Source organism: Cinclus cinclus, chromosome Z (genome assembly GCF_963662255.1).
Source record: "Cinclus cinclus chromosome Z, bCinCin1.1, whole genome shotgun sequence".
NCBI classification, from domain to species: Eukaryota; Metazoa; Chordata; class Aves; order Passeriformes; family Cinclidae; genus Cinclus; species Cinclus cinclus.
In genome coordinates this window covers 33,021,672-33,041,530 of record NC_085084.1, presented here as the reverse complement: position 1 = coordinate 33,041,530, position 19,859 = coordinate 33,021,672, and the positions used below count along the sequence as shown (strand labels likewise).

General features: G+C 41.2%; 1 protein-coding gene across 1 annotated transcript in view; it reads left to right on the top strand.

Moving 5' to 3' along the window:
* SVEP1 (sushi, von Willebrand factor type A, EGF and pentraxin domain containing 1) overlaps positions 1–19,859 on the top strand; it is a 122,752-nt gene that overhangs the window by 78,239 nt on the left and 24,654 nt on the right. The window contains exons 31-40 of the mRNA XM_062513220.1: positions 1,672–1,845; positions 4,695–4,814; positions 5,550–5,726; positions 6,489–6,573; positions 6,879–7,070; positions 9,028–9,195; positions 11,105–11,777; positions 13,176–15,955; positions 17,152–17,377; positions 18,460–18,615. Coding sequence (XP_062369204.1) covers positions 1,672–1,845; positions 4,695–4,814; positions 5,550–5,726; positions 6,489–6,573; positions 6,879–7,070; positions 9,028–9,195; positions 11,105–11,777; positions 13,176–15,955; positions 17,152–17,377; positions 18,460–18,615 — 4,751 coding nt within the window. The remainder of the gene's footprint in view (positions 1–1,671; positions 1,846–4,694; positions 4,815–5,549; positions 5,727–6,488; positions 6,574–6,878; positions 7,071–9,027; positions 9,196–11,104; positions 11,778–13,175; positions 15,956–17,151; positions 17,378–18,459; positions 18,616–19,859) is intronic.

The window sequence follows — 19,859 nt, the reverse complement described above, 5'->3', positions numbered from 1 at the left end:
GGACTTGGAAGTGCTCCAAGATTTACAGAATTTCCTCAAAGAGACTGATCTGTATTCATTCAGGCTGCCAAACTTCATTGATTCTATGATTCCTGCTCCTGTTTTCTTCTTTCATTTGGTCCTCTTCTGTTGTGACTGCACATGTGCAGTTGCTTGTGATGGAGCTGATTACTTTTTTCGTTTCGGCAGAATAGTAAATTACCTTCAGAAGTAGATATTGCATAATCCTAGAAATTATACACAATTTGGAGAAAATCATCCAATTTATTTAAAATTTCTTTAAAATAGTTGGATCTAGATTTTAATGTCTTCCTCTTTATTCAGTTGTTTGTAGCAAAAGTTCAAAGTCTGTCTCATCTTCTGTGTAATGAGCAGCATGCCCATGATCATTTACCTAAAATAAGTCCTGCTGGGCAGAAGGAAAGCTCACTGGCAGAAGTTTTGCACTTTCTTGGTGTGATATCAGTGACAAACCAGCCAAATCCTGTTGATGTTTCTGATTTCTCTGCACTGGGCCAAGCAGTTTTACCTGCTGAGCACAGAACTGAGACAGAACAGGGCTGACCTGTCACAAACAGGCTGAGTGGATGAAAGCCAGACTTTCCCACTGGCCTTTACTTTCAAGGTATCTCTTCCATGAGTACCTGATGAATAAAAGTTGCTTGAAGATAGCTATTTCCTACATAATGAACTACAGGTTTATACTAGTGGTATAAGCCTGAAAAAGTACTGACTGAATCAGGCTCAGTGTAATCAGTGTCTTCACCCACAAGATCCTTTTCCTCTTTCCAGTGCTAAATACCTCCAAAGCCACAGATGCCTGAAAGCCTGTCTTTGTTAGACTCTCCAGCTCTATTCCTTCACAGCAAGTACTTGGCTTCCACTACTACAGGCTTTATATTCCTATTGTGTGATCCTTGCACACAGCTAGGGGACTCAGACTTGCTATAACTCATGTAGCTACAAAGATGAGCTGTGTAGCTGTTGGAATAAGTTCAAGCCTTTTTGATTAAGACAAAGATGCGCAGAAGCAACTCTGCTAGAATAAATAAAAACCTCTGGCAGGCAGGTACAGGGATGCCTTCTGCTGGCACAACTGGGATCAGATGATCTTATTTACTAATCTAAGAGATGCCCAGGGTTGTATGTGAGGTCAGTTCCAATCTCTCTATCATTCATGCACTTCCTTGTCTTAGGCTAGTACTGTAACTCTTAGCAGTCTCTGCTGGCTACTTTTGCAGTGTTTAAACACAGAAATTCTGAGCTTGCTTTCCAGCAAAGGGAAATAACAACAACCTCCAGCAAAGCAGACTCAGTTTTCCTTTTTCTTTATAACTCGCCATGGAACAGGTCTTATCAGAAGTGTTCTGTGACTGAAGGGCATCTGCTCAGATCTCAGCCACAGATGTCTCCTCCACAGCTAACAAAATTTTCTTAGCAGGAGTTGGAGAGTCCTGCTAACACTTTTATTAAGAAATTCCCAGAAAACAAGACTCTCCACTAGACCTGGAATTGATTAGCTACTGCAGAAAAGGACTGAGCCCTCTTGCTAATGGGATTGTACAGCTGCAGAGACAAAATATGCAGTAGTGGCTCTCACGTGGAATTATTCTGAAGATGATCTGTGTTTGCTCTGCTAATGCCTGTGTCCTCCCTTCACTCATGTTGTAGGAATCAGCTGTGGAGTGCCTCCAACTTTAGAAAATGGATTTTATTCAGCTGAGGACTTTTTTGCTGGCAGTACTGTTACCTATCACTGTAACAGCGGCTACTACTTGTTGGGTGACTCCAGGATGCTCTGTCTGGACAATGGAAGCTGGAACAGCATTTCACCATCTTGCCTTGGTAAGATAAGCCATACATTTGGCTGCATGCACTGACAATCTTACAGTTCTCCAGTGTCTTTAGGTCTGAGTGGACATTAATTCTGAAATTGTGGAGGCTAACCACAGTCCCAGAGTCATAATCCAAAATATTCACTTTTCTGAAATACCACACTCAGCCTTATGTGAAACCAAGACCATATTCTGTCAGCTTTTTCTGTCCATCCTCTTGTATGCCCTACATCCTCCATTTATCAAACATATATAAAATTATTAGGCCTGCATTGCACTCCCAGCCTTTCTCCTTCCATGTTGTGCAATCCTTGCATTCTGTGCTTTTGACGTGTGATTTTGTTGTTCTCCAGCATGCTGTCAGTGTCTATGCTCTCCAACAAGGTTCTTTTATATTTCACACATGGACGTTGCAGTACTTAATATCAGATTTACTCACCTGAAGACAGTAGAAGTTGTACAGGATTTCCGATCAAGCAGAGTGATACAAAATATACTGCACAGCACAATAGAAACAAATCCAAGTTCCTTAACAAAATACAGCAATTGTAATGCACAGTTTAGGTACAATTCCAGTGTGTTTCCCATTATCAAGCTCTATCATTTGTTCACCATCCTGACCTTGCAGATCCCCAGTAGCTGGGAGTTAATGTGTGGGTTCAGGTCAGCTCAAGCCCATTGGTAGCTGTCTGACATTTATACCTCATGTTGACCATGTACTAATTTCCACCCCTCTATGCTGGTCTGGCTAATTTAGGGAGACATTCACACTCTCTAATGTACTCAAGGAGAATCATTTACACTGCCAGCTGATCCACTCAACTGTTAATTGATATTTACCTAAAAGAAGGGCCACCTCACTGTCTCCTTAGTCCCTAAGTTTAATGGGCGGATCACCTGTGCCACTTTCTCTGAGACTCTTTCCAATGTGGGACTGTAACTTATGGTGCTGGTCAGCTGGGTCTGATGTGCCAGGTGCAGTGGCACAAAGGTGTGACAGCCTGGCATTGTATTGTGTACAGAGGACTCAGTGTCACTGCTCTTGTGGGGCCATGTCTCCAGCATACCCCTGCTGGAATCCACTACCTTGGATCACTGCATCTGGTTGTACTGGATCTTAGCCATGCCTCAAATGGGAGTTGCATGTTAAAAAACTGGCAAGATTTGTGTTTTATTTGACTCCTAATTCTTTGTAGGTACATCACATAATTTTTTCAGTCAAAACAAGCAAAAGAAAAGCCCGGAGTCTTTTAGTTCTGCCAAAATGCACTTTGGAGTAGGATCCATCTGGTTTCATAACATCCTGTCCAGCAGCACTCCTTCAGAATCTACAAACATCATCACAGGTGCTTCAAGGCTGTCCAGATAGTTCAGTTTCTATGCAGTAGGAGTCACAAAGTCCAGAAGCAAAAAGCCTGTGTCCCACCTTCCAGCTTGCCTTGTTTCTTTTAAAGCAAAGTAATGGGATGATGAAAACAAGAGTGGATTTGGCATCCTGACTCACCATTTACCTTTCTGACTCATGTTGCAGGGAGGCACTAATAAAACCTACGCCTATGCCCTGAAGCATTCCTTTTGTTCTGTTGGGGTCTGATTCACAGTGTACTTTCACCCCATTGGAAGTCTCTTGCCTAACAAGACATTACAGAAGAAGCAGTCATTCCACTTCTGCTGTGGTAGCACTTTGCATTCTCCTGCCACTTTGTAATTGGCAACTGTTTTGGTATTAATGTGCAGCTGTCATGCTGCATATCAGAAAGAAACTCCTTTTCTTTTCAATGTGTTGTGGTCTTTCCATGCTGATCAGATTCATCCAGCAGTGAAGAATAAAGTTTCCAATTGAGTAAATTGTCTTGCTTTTTTAACCAGTGCTTTTTTTACTGGAAGTGGTCAAAGAACCCAAACTGTGTGTCTGCATAGTATACCTAGATCAACAGGTGTCCTGTAGCAGGGCATTTAGATGAATAATTGTTCTACCTCTCTCTCTCAGTCTGAAACAAAAATATTTATAGAGAGAAAATAATCCCTGGTACCAGCACTTTTAAATTAAGTAATTTGAAATTGACTCTTTGCAATTTTGACTCATTGTTTTCATACCAAGGACATTTCCTTACTGTCAAGATTAGAAAATTTTATGAAGTCTTCTGGAGTGAGGGATTTTTTCTTTTTTTTTTTCTGCAGAGTACCAAGCTACATGGATCATAGATTATCAATTGGGATTTTTAGGTGCTACTATCATGTAAAGAGTTAATTATAATAACCTGTAAATTTTGAATTAGTTTTTTACTTTTCTGGTAAATGCAGGGTCTTCTTGGGCCTAGTCTAATTCTCTTCATCAAAGATGGGGCTCTAATATTTTCAGAGTATTTACCCTCTTGACTAAGTTTTCCTGTCATATAAGTAGGAAGGGTGAGATATAGGGGATTTCCCAAGCAAGAGTTTAATGCAAAAGCCTTTCCTCATAGTGTCTGCCCAGACTAGTAGTAACAATAGTTACAGTATCTGTTCTTTTGCTGTTTGGAAACCAGGTATTTTATGTGAAAGTAGTGACTGAAGGTTAATAAGATTTATCTTGGATTTTCTCACATTGTGCAATAATGTTGAGAAAATTATAATTAAAACTATAATAAAACTTCACAGTGAATTATAAATATTTGTTTAAATATTAAGTATTTTTCCTAATGGATCAAAAATGTGATTGCAGTAAGTGATTTTTAATTATACTACTTAAAGTAATTCCTCTTGACAATAAGACAGAAATTTGAAGAATATGCTTGCTACAAATAACACACTAGAGACATGGGTTTTGTGGGTTTGTTTTGTTGATGTTGATGAATGTGGGTTTGTTGTTTTTTGCAGATGTTGATGAATGTGCTGTTGGATCTGACTGCGATGAGCATGCATCTTGTCTCAACACAAATGGATCCTATATTTGCACTTGCATCCCTCCTTACACCGGAGATGGTAAAAAATGTGCAGGTATGGGAAAGAAAAACATCCAGATAGCCTTTCCAAGACTCTGTATAGGCCAGTATCTTCCTTCCAGTTGCCAAACAATAATTGATATCTAGAGCAGCATGCTTTCATCATCCAGTTTAATCTGGATGAGGCCGTGATAAAGTGTCTCCTTTTGTTTCTTGAAAACTCACCTCTGCTTATGGATACAGCTGTCATTGGGATGCTGCTCCAAGACATACACACATGCAAAAACCTTATTGCACACAGAGCACAAGATCTGGGAAGGCCACCTGTCACAGCAGAACTGTGCAGCAATTAAAAATTTTAAAACAGTCTTCTGAGTAGAGCTAGATCTTCCTGTGGAAACATTAAACAAGGAAACTTTGGATGAAGATAACAAGACAGTGGCACAGGTTAGGATAAAAGGTAGCTGGGCGGTTTTCATGTTCAGGTATAGACATGCTGGAATGGGCTTTCCCTCACAGAGGAAGAAATTACTGTAAGATGTGTTTGCTTCTGACAGTGAATGTAAACTCAGTTGGAGGGGGCTCTTCCATATCAAGAATAGCTTACTTGCATGAGTCTTCAGTGTCTGTCACTTAACATATAAAACAGAAAAGGCTGTAAACTACTTATGAGTGTTTTCCATGTGCTTTGCCTTCCTACTTTCAGCAAATTCCAAGGATATCTCCTGCAATTTGTTCATAAACCCTGACACTTAATTAAATTATTCGTAGTTTCCCTCTTCCTCCTCAGAACCTGTGAAATGCCATAATCCAGGAAGTCCAGAGCATGGCCATTTATATGGGGATACTTACAGTGTTGGCAGTCAAGTAACGTTTTCCTGCGAAGAAGGGTTCCAGCTGACAGGAGCGACAGAACTTACTTGCATGGAATCTGGAGAGTGGAGCCACCCAGTACCCTACTGCAAAGGTGTGGTTCCTGGGGAGAATAAGTGCTGAAATGTGACTTTAACATTAGAGAGAGGAAGGGGCGAGGTAATAGTGAAGAGCCTTTAGAGACCATGACAGCTTATAAAACACTGTCCTGCCAGATCTGGATCTCAGTGTTGAAGTCTTTGTTTTCTTAAGGCGTAAGCACAGTTGTCATATTTGTAGTGGTTCTCTCTTACATAGATTCTCCAGTACCTCAGAGGCATAGACTCAGTCTAATGCAAGCATTAGAAGTGTTCTTCTAATTGTTCTCCACCCAACCTCCCATTTTCAAGGAATTAACGACTTAAATACCATTAACTGTGTCTCAGTGGATAAAAAGCGACCAGAAAGGACAGGCTGATACATGTGCATAGTCATGGTATAATAGCAGAGGTTGTTTCTTTAGAAAACCAGAACAAATGAGGTGAAGCAACAGGTAAAGTGAAGAGTTGACAAAGACTGTCTTAGCAAAAAAACAATTACTTTGTCCTTAGAGAGAGGCAGACATGGAGTCCTCTTGATAGTCAAGCATGTGGTTTATAGATCAGTTATAACTATCTTTTTCCAAATAGTTTAGTTTCTTAGTAAGGTGAATTCAGACAGAGTCCTAAATGTCATTTACAGATTAGGCAAGAACTCGTTGTTACCTAGGGCTTTATACTTCTTTAAATCTTTTCAGAGAAAGCAAATCAAGTCCTAATTTTCTGTTTATTTTTGTTTGTGTTATATCAACCTCTCTTGTATTCCTGTCTTTTTAAAGCTATATCCTGTGGTGCTCCAGTTATTCCAGAGAACAGTGCCATTTTTGGCTCAAATTTTACATACCATAATAAGGTGGTGTACAGGTAGGAATTCAGTATGTTTGAAGTGCTGTATTAATAACTGATTGACAATCTGGCAGCAAATAAGAGTATGGCTGAATTGAGAGATTGGTTGAAATGAAGGAGAGGAGCAAGATGGGATTAAAATAATGGAAAGACATTTGGTTATAGAGTGTCTGTTCATTTGCAGAGCTGAATGTTCACTCCAATACTACCCTGAAAAGAAAGTTGGTATATGCAGGTGTGGATGATGAGGAAAAAAGGGATGGCTGATTATGTTGTGCATGAAAGGCTCTGTGTTTGATAGCAATTCTTTTCCTCTAATGCAGATGCAATGATGGATACAACTTAGTGGGTGAAAAGGAAATTCTGTGCCTTGCTAGTGGCATTTGGAATCATGCTCCCCCCTCCTGTGAAATGGTGATGTGCCCTAGCCCACAGGATATCAGCAATGGAAAATACACACTCAGTGGCACAACCTACCTTTCCTCTGTATCATACACCTGTGACAATGGATATAGGTAAATGCACAAAACATGCCTGAGCCAAATGCAGGTGGTGTGCTTTTTAGAAGGTCTGACTTACATCTGAAAGAGACAAAGCTGGGATCATTGTTCAGAATAATAAAATAGTAAAACATAATTGAAAAGGACTTCTTTATACCTTGAGGGTACTTTCTGTATTTTGTCTTGAACTGGAGCAGTTCATAAAAGTCACTCAGGATTTGCTTCTATACATATGTAATGCTTTCATTTTACCATCAAACTTATAAAAATATTTTGAATATTTAGAAAATAGTTTTAATTATTTCTGAAAGCTCACATTTGTCTTGAAAGATCATTATACCTCTACAACTGAGATCATTAGACCTCTACAACTGCAGGTCATATTATTTTTGCTATTACTTTCAATACCTTTTGTGAAGGAACTTTCTGGAAGTTGCTAATTTATTCCTTGAGCTCTTCGTACTAGTAATTTATTCTAAGGTTTTCTTCTGTTTTATATTTTTAAGGAATTATACTGCAAACACATTTTTAACATGGTGCAATTAAAAATTAACACATTAATGCTATATCCAAGGATGTGGCTGTACATGCAGGTTTCTGCCTCCCTGATATCTGCTTGCGCCTCTACTAGATATACTCAGACATAAGTGGTCCCATATGGACCTGTTTAGGGATGAGATTTTTCTACATTTTCCTGCTGCAATGATATCCTTGTCCAGATGCAGGCAGGTAGGTGAGGTATGTTCTTTTGATGAATGTTTTAGTTGTGTTACTACAAATAAATACCTCAGCTGCAGTTCAGTGTAGTATTAGGTCACAGATTCACATTGTGGGCTTATCTGTACCCCACTAAACTAAGCAGTGCGTTTATCAATACCAATGAGATTTTGACTGTGGACTTTGGACATATAGGCAGCAAATACCACGTCAGTTTTGAGTCTTTTTGTTTTTCTGTCTGCCATAGCTTGGTGAAAGAGGTTCTCTCTCCTGTGATTACCACTCCAGAGGAAGCCCTCTCAAACTGTGTCCATCTTGTGCATTATTTCTGGACCCAGTCTCTTCCTTCAAGCACCTCTTGGGTGTTTTTAGTCTTAAACATATTGCCACAGGTAGGCAAAGCCCTAATTTCCTGACAAGGGCCTGTGCCAAATTTGTAAAAGCATTACAGATCAGTGTTCTTTTCCATTAATTTATTTCAGTCAGCTAGACATGGGGGTGTAATACCATTTGAGACCAAATTGCAGGGAATCTGACACTCCTGTGTAGGGCTCACAGATATGATGTGGGCCCTACAGGGAACCCACAGACAGCTGACATAGCAGCTGGAGACCAGCTGTTTCACCCAGGGCATCTCAGGGAGGTATTGCACACTCTGTTCAGACATTCAAGTCACACCCTCTGAACCAATCCTGTTTCCTCAGCTAAGGAAAGGAAAACATACCATTGACTTCAAATGGGAGTGGCCATTCACTCAAGCAAAATCCTTTACCTCCTTAGGAACTGAATATCTTTTTGTGAACAAACGAATTGGATCACTTCCTTCAGTGTCCTGGGTGAAGACAGTGTTTTAAGTCCTTCAGTGAATCAGGCCTCAGGCAAAGACCTAGTTGCAAGTCTCAAGACTGGCATGTTGTTGATGGCATATAAGTAAATTTTTAAGCTTAAACAAATATTTATTTCTTTTGTGCTCAAAGATGGGCAAAGCTACAGCAGAAATTATGTGTTTCTACACAGAGCATTGAGGCTCCACATGAAATTCACCAGCTTTCTCTTCAAAGTGATGTGAAGACCAACTTTCTTTGATAGCATCAGATTGTTTTTCCATGAACAAAGGGCGAGATTCTGGCCTCTACTGAAGTCAGTGAGAAAGATTCCTTAGCATCACTGGGGCCAGAAAACAAAGCAGCTCTTTCACCCTGCATCCCTCACCTTGAATGAAATGGCAGCTTTAATAATGATCTTTGTGTCTCAGCCTTCAGGGACCTTCTATACTTGTCTGTGCATCTTCAGGAAACTGGAACAGCACACCACCAGCTTGCAACATCGTGTCTTGTGGATCCCCTCCTGCCATCAAAGATGCAGTCATCAAGGGAGATAACTTTACTTTTGGAAACACGGTCTCTTACATGTGTAAGGAAGGGTATGTAGATTAGCACTACTGGATTAATACTCAGGTTGAGTAAAACTGGTGCACTGTTCAACAAGTCTTTTGTAACTGCACACTTACTCATTTTAACTACTTTCTGTCTTAACTTTTTGGATGTTAAATGAAACAGAGATTTTTTTTATGGGCTGTCAAGTTAGTATGAGACACAGACATTTCTTAAAGTAGTTTCAGGGGAACTGAATACACTCAGGAAGAGAAGAACAGAGAGGAATCAGGGGGAGCGATAGCACAATTCAACAGGAACCCCTTTTCCCTGGAGTTACTGTAGGACAAGTATTTTTGTGTTAAAACTGAAGGCTCTGATCATAGCAAACTGTTTATGTCTCATCAGGGTGTAAGAATGCTTTTGGTGCAGTTTAACAACTGTCTGTTGTGGTGTTCTAATTTCTATTTTCTTAAAATTAAGACTCTTTGTTTATTGAGGTACATTATTTTAAAATTATTTTTATCTACTCTGTGTAGAGAATTTTTCAGACCCTAGTACATCAAAGAAGAGGCTCAGTTTTGATGATAAGAAGCATGAAAGTATAATGCTTAATTCTGATCCTGCAATAACCTTCCACATGGTAATCTTTACAGCCTGTGAACAGTTCCATAAAATACCTTGGAACTGTTCTGTCTAAAAGGCTGAGTGGATCGGCAGAGCTTTTGCCAGTTTAGGTCCAAAGTGACTGGAGGATTTTCTGCTTTTCTTGGTGCAAAAATGTAAATTGACAAGCCAGCGTTTTTCTGATAAATTTGCTTTGCAATATTATTTGAAACATAATTAAAACAAAGCATCCTTATTATATTTTCTATACTGTATTATGATTTTAAAAACTGCTTCTCTTTCCTGGGCAAGCATTGTAAATGGGGTAGGATAGTAGTATTTAAAAACTGTCATAGGTGTGTGTCCGTGAAATTGGATCCTATTAAATATTGGCACATAATTGGCTCTTTTTCTGGGATCCAGTCATGAGACCTTGAAAACAAATCCTGCAAACAAGACAAAAGAGTTTTACAGGTGTTACTTCAAAATATGAACAGCCTGCAGTTGGAAGGTCACTGGGGACTTTGCAGTAGTTATTGTTTCTTTGCTTTTTGTGAGAGCACACCACAGAGAAAATAAATGAAGAAAACAGTCAAAGGTACTTTGAGTACACTGTTGTCTGTTACATATTTAAGCAGCAGGGGTTTAAGTGGGATGATGAGCAGCACAGATTAATGCCTGTCTCTGCATCCCAGAGACAGACTGGAGAACTACAGCTACCCTAGCAGTACTCGTGTGGTAGGATTTTATTGTAAACTATTTCACTGGGTTTTTTCCAGTCACCATTAACTTTTTACTGGCTTTCTAATATTTTTAACAGTGAGTTTTTAGGAATAAATTATTTTAAAATTGCTATATGCATTATTGGTAAGAGCATCTCTGGGTTGCTTACTAAGAGATTTCACTTTGCTTGCAAGTGTGAAAATAGATTGATAGGGCTAATACAGAAACACGAAAGTCCTTTCTGGGCTTTCTGTCTCCTCTTCTCCAATCAGTTTTGCTAAACAGAAATCATTTCTGAGTGTTGAGAATTGCATGGACCATCACAGCACAATACTAGGTTTGTCGTAGTAGTTTGAGCCAAAACAGCAGTTCAGAAATGGTAATTGGATGGACAGATGAGAGAGAGACAATATGCTTAAGGTGTGCTAGGATATCCACCATTGTGATACCTCACTCATGGACATGTAGGCTTTAAGATTTCCTTTTGAAGTTGATCATAGCCTTTTTAAAGGATCCTGTTCTTCTGGGTTCCTAGCAAACAAGCTCATACTGCAAGGGTTTCAGGAAACCTTAGGCAGAGTTTGACAATGCTTGTCTTTTTTACTTCCTATGTGGTTTCCTTATCCACAGTTACACATTAGCTGGCCCTGAAACCATAGAGTGCTTAGCCAGCGGCAAGTGGAATGTGAGCCACCAGCAGTGCCTGGCAGTATCCTGTGATGAACCACCCCATGTGGAGAATGCATCACCAGAGAGTGGCCACCGCCTCTTTGGTGATATAGCTTATTACTTCTGCTTGGATGGTTACAGCCTGGCTGATAACTCTCAGCTGCTTTGCAATGCAGAAGGGATGTGGGTACCTCCAGAGGGCAGGGACATGCCCCACTGCGTAGCAGATTTCTGTGAAAAGCCATCCACCGTCTCGTACAGCATCCTGGAGTCCATTAGTAAAGCCAAGTTTGCAGCTGGCTCCGTCGTGAGCTTCAAGTGCATGGAAGGCTTTGTTCTGAACACTTCAGCCAAGATCGAATGCCTTCGAGGGGGCCAGTGGAATCCTTCTCCTCTGAGCATCCAGTGCATCCCTGTTCGCTGTGGAGAGCCTCCCCACATTAGCAATGGCTATGCCAGTGGGTCCAACTACAGCTTTGGAGCAGTGGTGGCTTACAGCTGCAACAAGGGGTTCTACATCAAGGGAGAAAAGAAGCGGACCTGTGAGGCCACTGGCAACTGGAGTGGCAGTTTGCCCACATGCCACCCAGTGTCCTGTGGAGAACCACCGCAACTTGAGAATGGCTTTATTAAGGTACAGAATGAGTTTTCTCAACTGCCTGGTACCATGGCAAACTGAATATATCTTCACAACTGTTGCTGTTGGGTTTCTCTTTCTTCTGTTTTGCTCTTCTGTTAAAATTGAGAAAATACATGATTGGATAGAATAAGGATAGAATAAGGATAGAATAAGTGAGTGGATTTGCATCAGAATCATGTCTGAAAACCATGAATAATTCCATGAGATTTCCTATCATAAAGTGGGTTATCAGTTGGGAGACTCAAGATGCCGTATGACATATTTATTTAATGTCTTACTCTTCATTCGTTTGGTTCTTGGGTAGCTTTCAAGTGGCTTCTGGAGATGTTTGAAGTACTGATGCCAGTTCACAAGCCTTGCTCTTTTCACTGCTATGAAAAATATCTGATATGCAATAGATAAATCACCTTGGGATAATTTTTCTTCTTTTGGTGCAAGCACATTTCTTTTCTGAAGTCAGAACTTCCCTTTCCTTATCAAATTAAATTGCAACAATATGTTTTACTTTGGTGCACAAGAATAATACTGTGGTAAGGAAGATCAAAAATCCTATTATAAACATTTAACATTTCATTTTTCAAGCATTTTTTCTTCTTAACATCCCTCTTCCTTCCTTAAATCCAGAGATTTAAGATAGCAGGATACCAGATACCAGGGAATCTACATGTGCTAAATTCAGGGGGTGGAGGTTGACATTTCAGTTCCTGTATGGGTTCCAGCTGTAATAGCAACAATTTCTGTTCAGACTTCCACATAGATGCGTCTTCTGATTAATGCATATCACTCCATTTTGTCTTCCTTAGGTAGAATCACTCCTTCATGTACTCCTTGCAGTTGGAGAAATTTTTTAATACCTCAGTCAAAGCCCTGACTGCAACTTTGCAGTGCTCCTCAGCTGCCTGCTCAACGCCCTGCAGCTGCATGTGTGGCATTTATTTATGTGTGGCATTTATTACTGTCTACTAGTAGCAGTAGTTTTGAGGGCTCCAACTTTAGATACACCTAGAAGCTAAAGAATCGTGTCAAGAGGCCATTTGATGGCAGTTTCCCCTGATCCATTTCTTTTCCATCTTCCTTTCCATACCTATTTTGATCTCATGCATCAGAAAGGGAGAAAGCAGAGGAATTATTTTCTAGCTTTTGCCTTTTAAGGCTTGAATTTTCTGTTTTCTTTTGGAAGGGGTCTCAGATTTCCTGAAAACAGAGGGCATCATTTGAAGCAAGATATTTTGTGCCAGCTATTTGCCTTCATTCCTTTTGAGACAGCCTTTACTGCTGTCAGGGATTCAGCTAGAAGCTAGACCACAAGAACACTAGAAATTAAATCAGTTTCCTATTGCACAAATCATGCATCTTCATTTCAGGCATGTCTCTGTCTTAACTGTTTTCCAGGACACCACTGGACACTTCTTTGAAAATCAGGCAAATTATCAGTGTGACTCTGGTTACCAGATGGTCGGGAGCCCAGTGTTTATCTGCCAAGCAAATCGGCAATGGTACAGTGAATCTCCTCCTTACTGTGCTCCCCTCAGCTGTGGAAAGCCACCATCAATCCAGCATGGCTACTCCAAGGGAGAAACTTTTGATATGGGCTCCAAAGTTGAGTTCTTCTGTGATGAAGGCTATGAACTGATTGGAGATGTTTCATGGACATGTCAAAAGTCTGGGAAGTGGAGCAAAAAGCAAAGTCCCAAATGTGTGCCAACAAAATGTCCAGAACCACCCCTGGCAGAAAATCAGCTGGTCTTGAAAGAAGTGTCTTACCAAGTTGGTGTTGTACAGTTCTCCTGCAAGGAGGGTTATGTTTTGCATGGCTCCTCTGTACTGAAATGCTTGCCCTCCCAGCAGTGGAATGATTCCTTCCCCTTCTGCAAGGTTGTACAGTGTTCTGCACCTCCCTATATCCCCTTTGGGGACCCCTTGACTTCATCCCTTCATTTTGGCAGCACTGTGAAATACATCTGTGTGGATGGTTTTTTGATGAAGGGTGAATCCACCATCAGATGCCAGGCGGATGGTTCATGGAGCTTGCCCTTGCCAGAATGTATTCCCGTGGAGTGTCCTCAACCAGAAGAAATTCAGAACGGCATAGTTGATGTGCAGGGCCTCACCTTCCTTAGCACAGCGCTCTACACATGTAAACCAGGTTTTGAACTGCTAGGGAATACAACTGTTCTTTGTGGAGAAGATGGACAGTGGCTTGGGGGAAAGCCAATTTGCAAACCTATTCAATGTCCAAGGCCTAAGAAGATCCTCAATGGTAAATACTCATTCACAAGTTTCCATTATGGGCAGACAGTTAGATATTTCTGCGACAGAGGTTTCCAGCTCCAAGGGGAGGAAACACTGAGATGTCTAGAAACAGGAGAGTGGAGTACAGAAGTTCCCTCTTGCAAAGCCATAAATTGCCAGCCCCCTCAACCCATTGAGAATGGCTTTGTGGAGGGTGCAGATTATAGCTACGGGGCCATGGTAATTTACAGCTGTGTGCCAGGCTTCCAGCTGTCAGGCCTTGCCATGCAGACCTGTGAAGAGCTGGGCTGGTCTAGCTCCACACCAGCTTGCCTTCCGACAGACTGTGGCCTGCCCCCTCACATTGACTTTGGAGAGTATGTGCAATTGATACAAGTGGAAAGATATTCTGACCAGGAGGGTGTTACAGAGAATCCCTCCCTTTCACATATATTGCTGTCTGACAACATGAAAGACTTCAAAAGTTCCTTGAAGGAGGACAGTGCAATGCAGCTCACCACTTTCTTATTTGGAACTATCATTTTATACACATGTTACTCTGGCTATGAGCTGTTGGGAAACCCTGTTCTTGCTTGCCAAGAAGATGGAGCTTGGAACGGCACTGCCCCTGCCTGTGTTTCAATAGAGTGCACCTTGCCATCTGCCCCAGAGAACGGGTTTTTGCACGTCACAGAGAACACGCTTGGTAGTGCAGTGCGGTACACCTGCAGGCCAGGATTCACACTGGTCGGCTCTGACACACGGCTGTGTTTGCCGAGTCGGCAGTGGAGTCACACTGCTCCTTACTGCAAAGCAATAACGTGCAGTTCACCTACCCAGCTTTTGAATGGGAAGATAAGAGGGGAAAACTACACTTATGGGAGTGTTGTCTACTATGAATGTGACCCTGGTTACCAATTAAATGGCCCTGCTGAGAGGAGGTGCCAAGAGAGCCAGAAATGGGATGGCAGTGAGCCAATCTGCATTCCTGTTGCCTGCAGCCCACCACCAGTTTTGGAGAATGGTCAGGTAACTGGAGAGGACTACACGTTCCAGAGACATACAGTGTATAGCTGTAACGAAGGTTTCCTGTTAGATGGGGACAGGAGTAGAGTCTGCCTTGCAAATGGAAGCTGGAGTGGAATCACTCCAGTTTGCAAAGCTGTGACCTGCCCTGCACCACTGCCTCTTTCTAACGGGAGCACTACTGGCTCAGATTTCAGTTTTAATAAAGAAGTGCACTATCACTGCAATGATGGTTATAGCCTGCAAGGAGCATCTATGCTTACTTGTCAGAGTGATGGTACCTGGGACTCAGAAGCTCCACACTGTCAACCAGTCATTTGTGGACCCCCTGAAGATATCTCCCATGGCTTTCTGAATGGTTCAGCCTTTACTTATGGAGAATTTGTCCACTATATATGCTTCCCTGGTTATGAGCTGCATGGCAATCCCTTACGGCAATGCCTATCCAATGGCTCCTGGAGCGGAAGCCTTCCATCTTGCCTACCCTGTCTATGTCCTACACCACAGATTCAAAATGGGGTAGTTATTGGTACAGATTTCAGCTGTGGGATAAGAGTCCAGTTTCAATGCCTGGAGGGCTTCAAACTGCTGGGGCCTTCTGAGGTTACCTGTGAGGCAGCTGGCAAATGGAGTTCTGGGTTTCCTCGCTGCGGACAGATTTCCTGTGGTGATCCACCCATCATCCCCAATACATTTATCAATGGGAGCAGCTCTGAAGATGAGAACACGATCATCTATACCTGCTTGACAGGTTTTGTCATGAAGGGGGGTCCAGAACTGACTTGTGTGGAGACTGGTGTGTGGAAGAAGCCATATCCAAGCTGTGAGCTCTTAAGCTGTGGCCCACCACCATCTATCCCAAATGCAGAGGTTCTTGGAAGCAGTTACACCTATGGAAGTAAAGTCCAGTACAGGTAAGGATGGTGCTGCTATTCTGTTTTCATTAAAAGTCCCTGAAGGAACGAAGATGGAAGATTTATGTACCCTCAGTTAGTGCAAGTTTCTACATACTCAGATTGACAAAGCCCACATTGGCATGCACTTTATAAAATATTATTTGGACCACTCATGAAAACTCCAGAAAGGCATTTCAGCCTGTTGGGCTGATGCTTCCACTGACTTTAATTTCTCATTTCCATTTGCTTTCTCGTTCTCCTCCTCTGAAGCACTGTTTTCAACATATAGATTTTGTTAGCAGCTGACAGCAACAGTCAGGAGGGTATGTAGCTTCTCTCCTCTTGGTATGGCCTTCATGCTTTACTTCTGCTTCAGGTGCCTGTTGTAATACAAAAGGGCTGATATCCTTCTTGTCCCATTTTCTGCACTGCAGCACTGTGCTGTCTGGAGCACTGGAGCAAGTTCCTCCTTTTTCAGATATAAGAAACTGAGGGGCTTTTTTCTGATTTCCTGAAGTATATACACTGCAGATCTCTTTCTCCAAGGTGAAGAAAGCCTTGGCCACAGGGGAGATGTATTTTTGGTGGTAAAAGCAAATAATGGTATGGGACAAAACTGGGACAGAGATGGCAGGTGGGTGAATTGAACAGTATCAGTCATTCCCATGCAACTTTAACAAGGTGAAGGGAATACTTTTGCCACCATTTTACAAGTAAACCTACTAGTGCAAGCCAGTTGAGTTGTTCTTGGTGAAACACCACTGAGTCAGCCTTAAAAGTCTAAGCAAATGATCTGTAGACAGGCTAAGGCTTGGTTTGCTCTTGGAAGAAAGTGAGATCATCTTTAGAATTGCTTGGTGCTCACACACTCTCTTCACCTCAACAAAAGCCCTCCTAGCAAAGAGATCAGCAGTGTAGGAACAGCACTAAAACTTCCAGTACCCTCTGAGTACTGAAGCCACCAACTTATTTTCCATTGTGATGCTGCAGCAGCATGAAACAACTGGAAATCAAGTCTGAAGTCTCCAGCTCTTGCACTAGAATGAATTCAGTCCAGACATACTTCTTACAGGCTTACCTTGAAATAACAGAGAAATCTCAAGATGTACTTATTAAAAACTAATGCTGCAAAAATGCTGTACTGACTTTTTAATTTGTGGGTTAGCTTATTCCTAGCTGTGTCTCTGTGGTCAGATCCTCATGCTGTATTGCAGATGTCTGGAAGGCTACACAATGGCAACAGAAGTGGATGTATGCATTTGCCAGGAAGATGGACAGTGGTCCCCCCAAAGTATTTCCTGTTGCCCCAGAAAATGTCCTCTTCCAGGAAATATCACTAATGTAATTGCACTTGGGAACAACTTCACTGTGAACACAAGCATCACTTTGTCATGTGTAGAAGGCTACACTCTGGTGGGAGCAAGCACATCTACATGCAAGGTACAGTTTTATTAGCACTATTTTATTCTGCTGACCTTCTTGAATTCAGGAGTCCTTCTCATACCTTCCTTACCTTTTGGGCCTTAACTGGACACAATTAAAAATTCAAAGCATATTCTGCAAAATATAGTATGTTTAGTTGTTTCCCAATAAGAACAATTATTTGTTGTCTATGCATAGACTCTCAGAACTAGAAATTTTTATTTCTTTTTCCATCAAAAACTGAGGCTTCCTTTAGAAAAGCATTCCTTTTATCATGTGCCAAGCATTGTCATGCCTGAGATTTAAAAAAAAAAACTGTGTCTAAGATTTCTAATGTATTTTGAGGATTGAATGCAGAGCTTTTTCTTCAAAATAACAGGCAGTAGACATTTTAATCCACTGTACACCTGTATAAACTTTAATCTTCTGTTAAAGACCAAACATCATCAATTCCACTGGTAACCTTCTGTCACTTTAGCTTGTGGACAACTTCATCTTAAGTTTGTAAATAGACTTTTAAAGTCACTAGGTACACTCACATGAGAAAAGCTGAGTATATGTGGGTTTGTAGAGGATGTCTTATGAAATGTTTTCCCCTCATTTTGCTGTTTCAAATATCTGTGGAAGTAGGAGTAGCTGTCTTTGACAAGTATTTCTTCAGGTATCAGATTTCCCTTAGTGAGCCAGAGAAGGCTGCTGAAGCACTTAGTCATGGTGTTAGATATCCAACCATGAGAGAAATACAAAACATGAAATCAGGCAAATGTAGTTTTCATTCTTCTGATGTGTTCCCTGAGTGATTAGGTGACCTTGCACCAGTGAACTTGCTTTACAAGCTTCTTTTCCCCATTTTACTTTCTCTTCCTTCTGTCTTTTAAGTCTCAAGCTAGGTGTTCCTGCCAAAGATAAACTCCAGTCTATGTTAACATCTTAGAAATGTTACGTAAATTATCTAGTTTTATAAAGGATTGAACACATAATATTATATCTGTACACCCACTGCAACAGGATGCTTCTACTCTGATTTTTCTTTTTCAATTAGATATGAATTGCACATATAAAGCAGTGCTTTTACATTTCTAATTATGTTTATTTTTCAGGAAAATGGTGTTTGGGTGCCACCATTTTCTGATGACATCTGCAGTCCTGTGTCCTGTGGAATTCCAGAGTCTCCAGAGCATGGATTTGTGGTTGGCACTAAATACAATTACAAAGATGTGTCTATTTATAAATGTGACTCTGGCTATGAATTACAAGTAAGCAAGCTCAAATCTCCAACACTCTAAACTTTGTCATTTACAGTTCCTGTGTGATTGCTGTACAGTGTCTCAATCACATTGATGCAATAGAAGCTGGGTGTCTGCTGGTTTTGTTTTTGTCTGTAGAGAGTTCATGGTTTGCTTGGGGTAGTCATTGAATGGCTTAAGGGAATAGTTGAAGCAAATACAAGAATCCTGTTCAGAGAATAGAATGTCACATGCATATGTCCAGCAGGGATCTTGCAGTATTTGAGTTTTCTTAACTGAAGTCCTCTGCCAATACAGAATTACACATGCTTGTGACCATAAATTAATGGAAGAGTTAATTTGTCATGTACCACTCCCTTGACCTGGTTCTTTAGCCAGAAGTAGATTGCAGGTTTTTTCTTCCATTTCCTAGTGTCCCAAGCATCATATCTGTGCACCAAGAGTTGTGCCTTCCAGACTTAAAGTCCCTCATAAACTCCACTGCCCTCAGTTCTGTGACATTGCTAGATGGTATTAAAGTGATAGATCAAAGGTATTCCATTTTGTTCATTGGCAGCTTTATTCCCTGGTGGAGGAGGAATCAAAGTTCTTTCCTGTCCATTGTTTTTATTATGGCTTTTATCTCCACCTGAGCTTTGAAACAACATTGCTTTCCCAGATCAGGATTCAGGCTAGCAAGTTCAGGGCTGCCTCGGGGATGTTTTCAAAAGGCTGCAGTTGGTTGCTGAGGCACAGCATGATCTCCACTGTCCCCAGGTGGTGACAGAGTGAGACATGATGTATCTCCAGGACAGAGGCTGGCTCTCAATGCTAGTTCTGAGTGCCAAGCAGAGTGCAGGATTGCACTTCCTCTGTACTGTCATGACACCAGTAATTAGTTAAGAACTTCATGCATGTGAACTCAGCCAGTCCGAAGTTAGTTCACTCAGTCAAGATAAAAATAAGGGTTTGGAGAATGCTTTAGGTAACAATGACTTTAATTTTTCTTATGCTGTCATATATGCAGTATCACTGAGAGTGAAGGTGTTGGTATGTAGGCAAAAAGATAGAGTTGCTCTTTCAAATAATTTTAGGAAGTAATAAACGAGTGTTGTTATACAGTGATCAATTCTTCCAAGCTTTGTAATCCAGTTTCGCCATCTAGTGTCAATCTGTGTCCCCACTTTACAAAACAAGTCCTGCTTTTCTCCTTAGGGAAGCAAAGTCCATTGGGTGTGATGCCATACAACAACATGTCAAACAGCTGCCTTTTA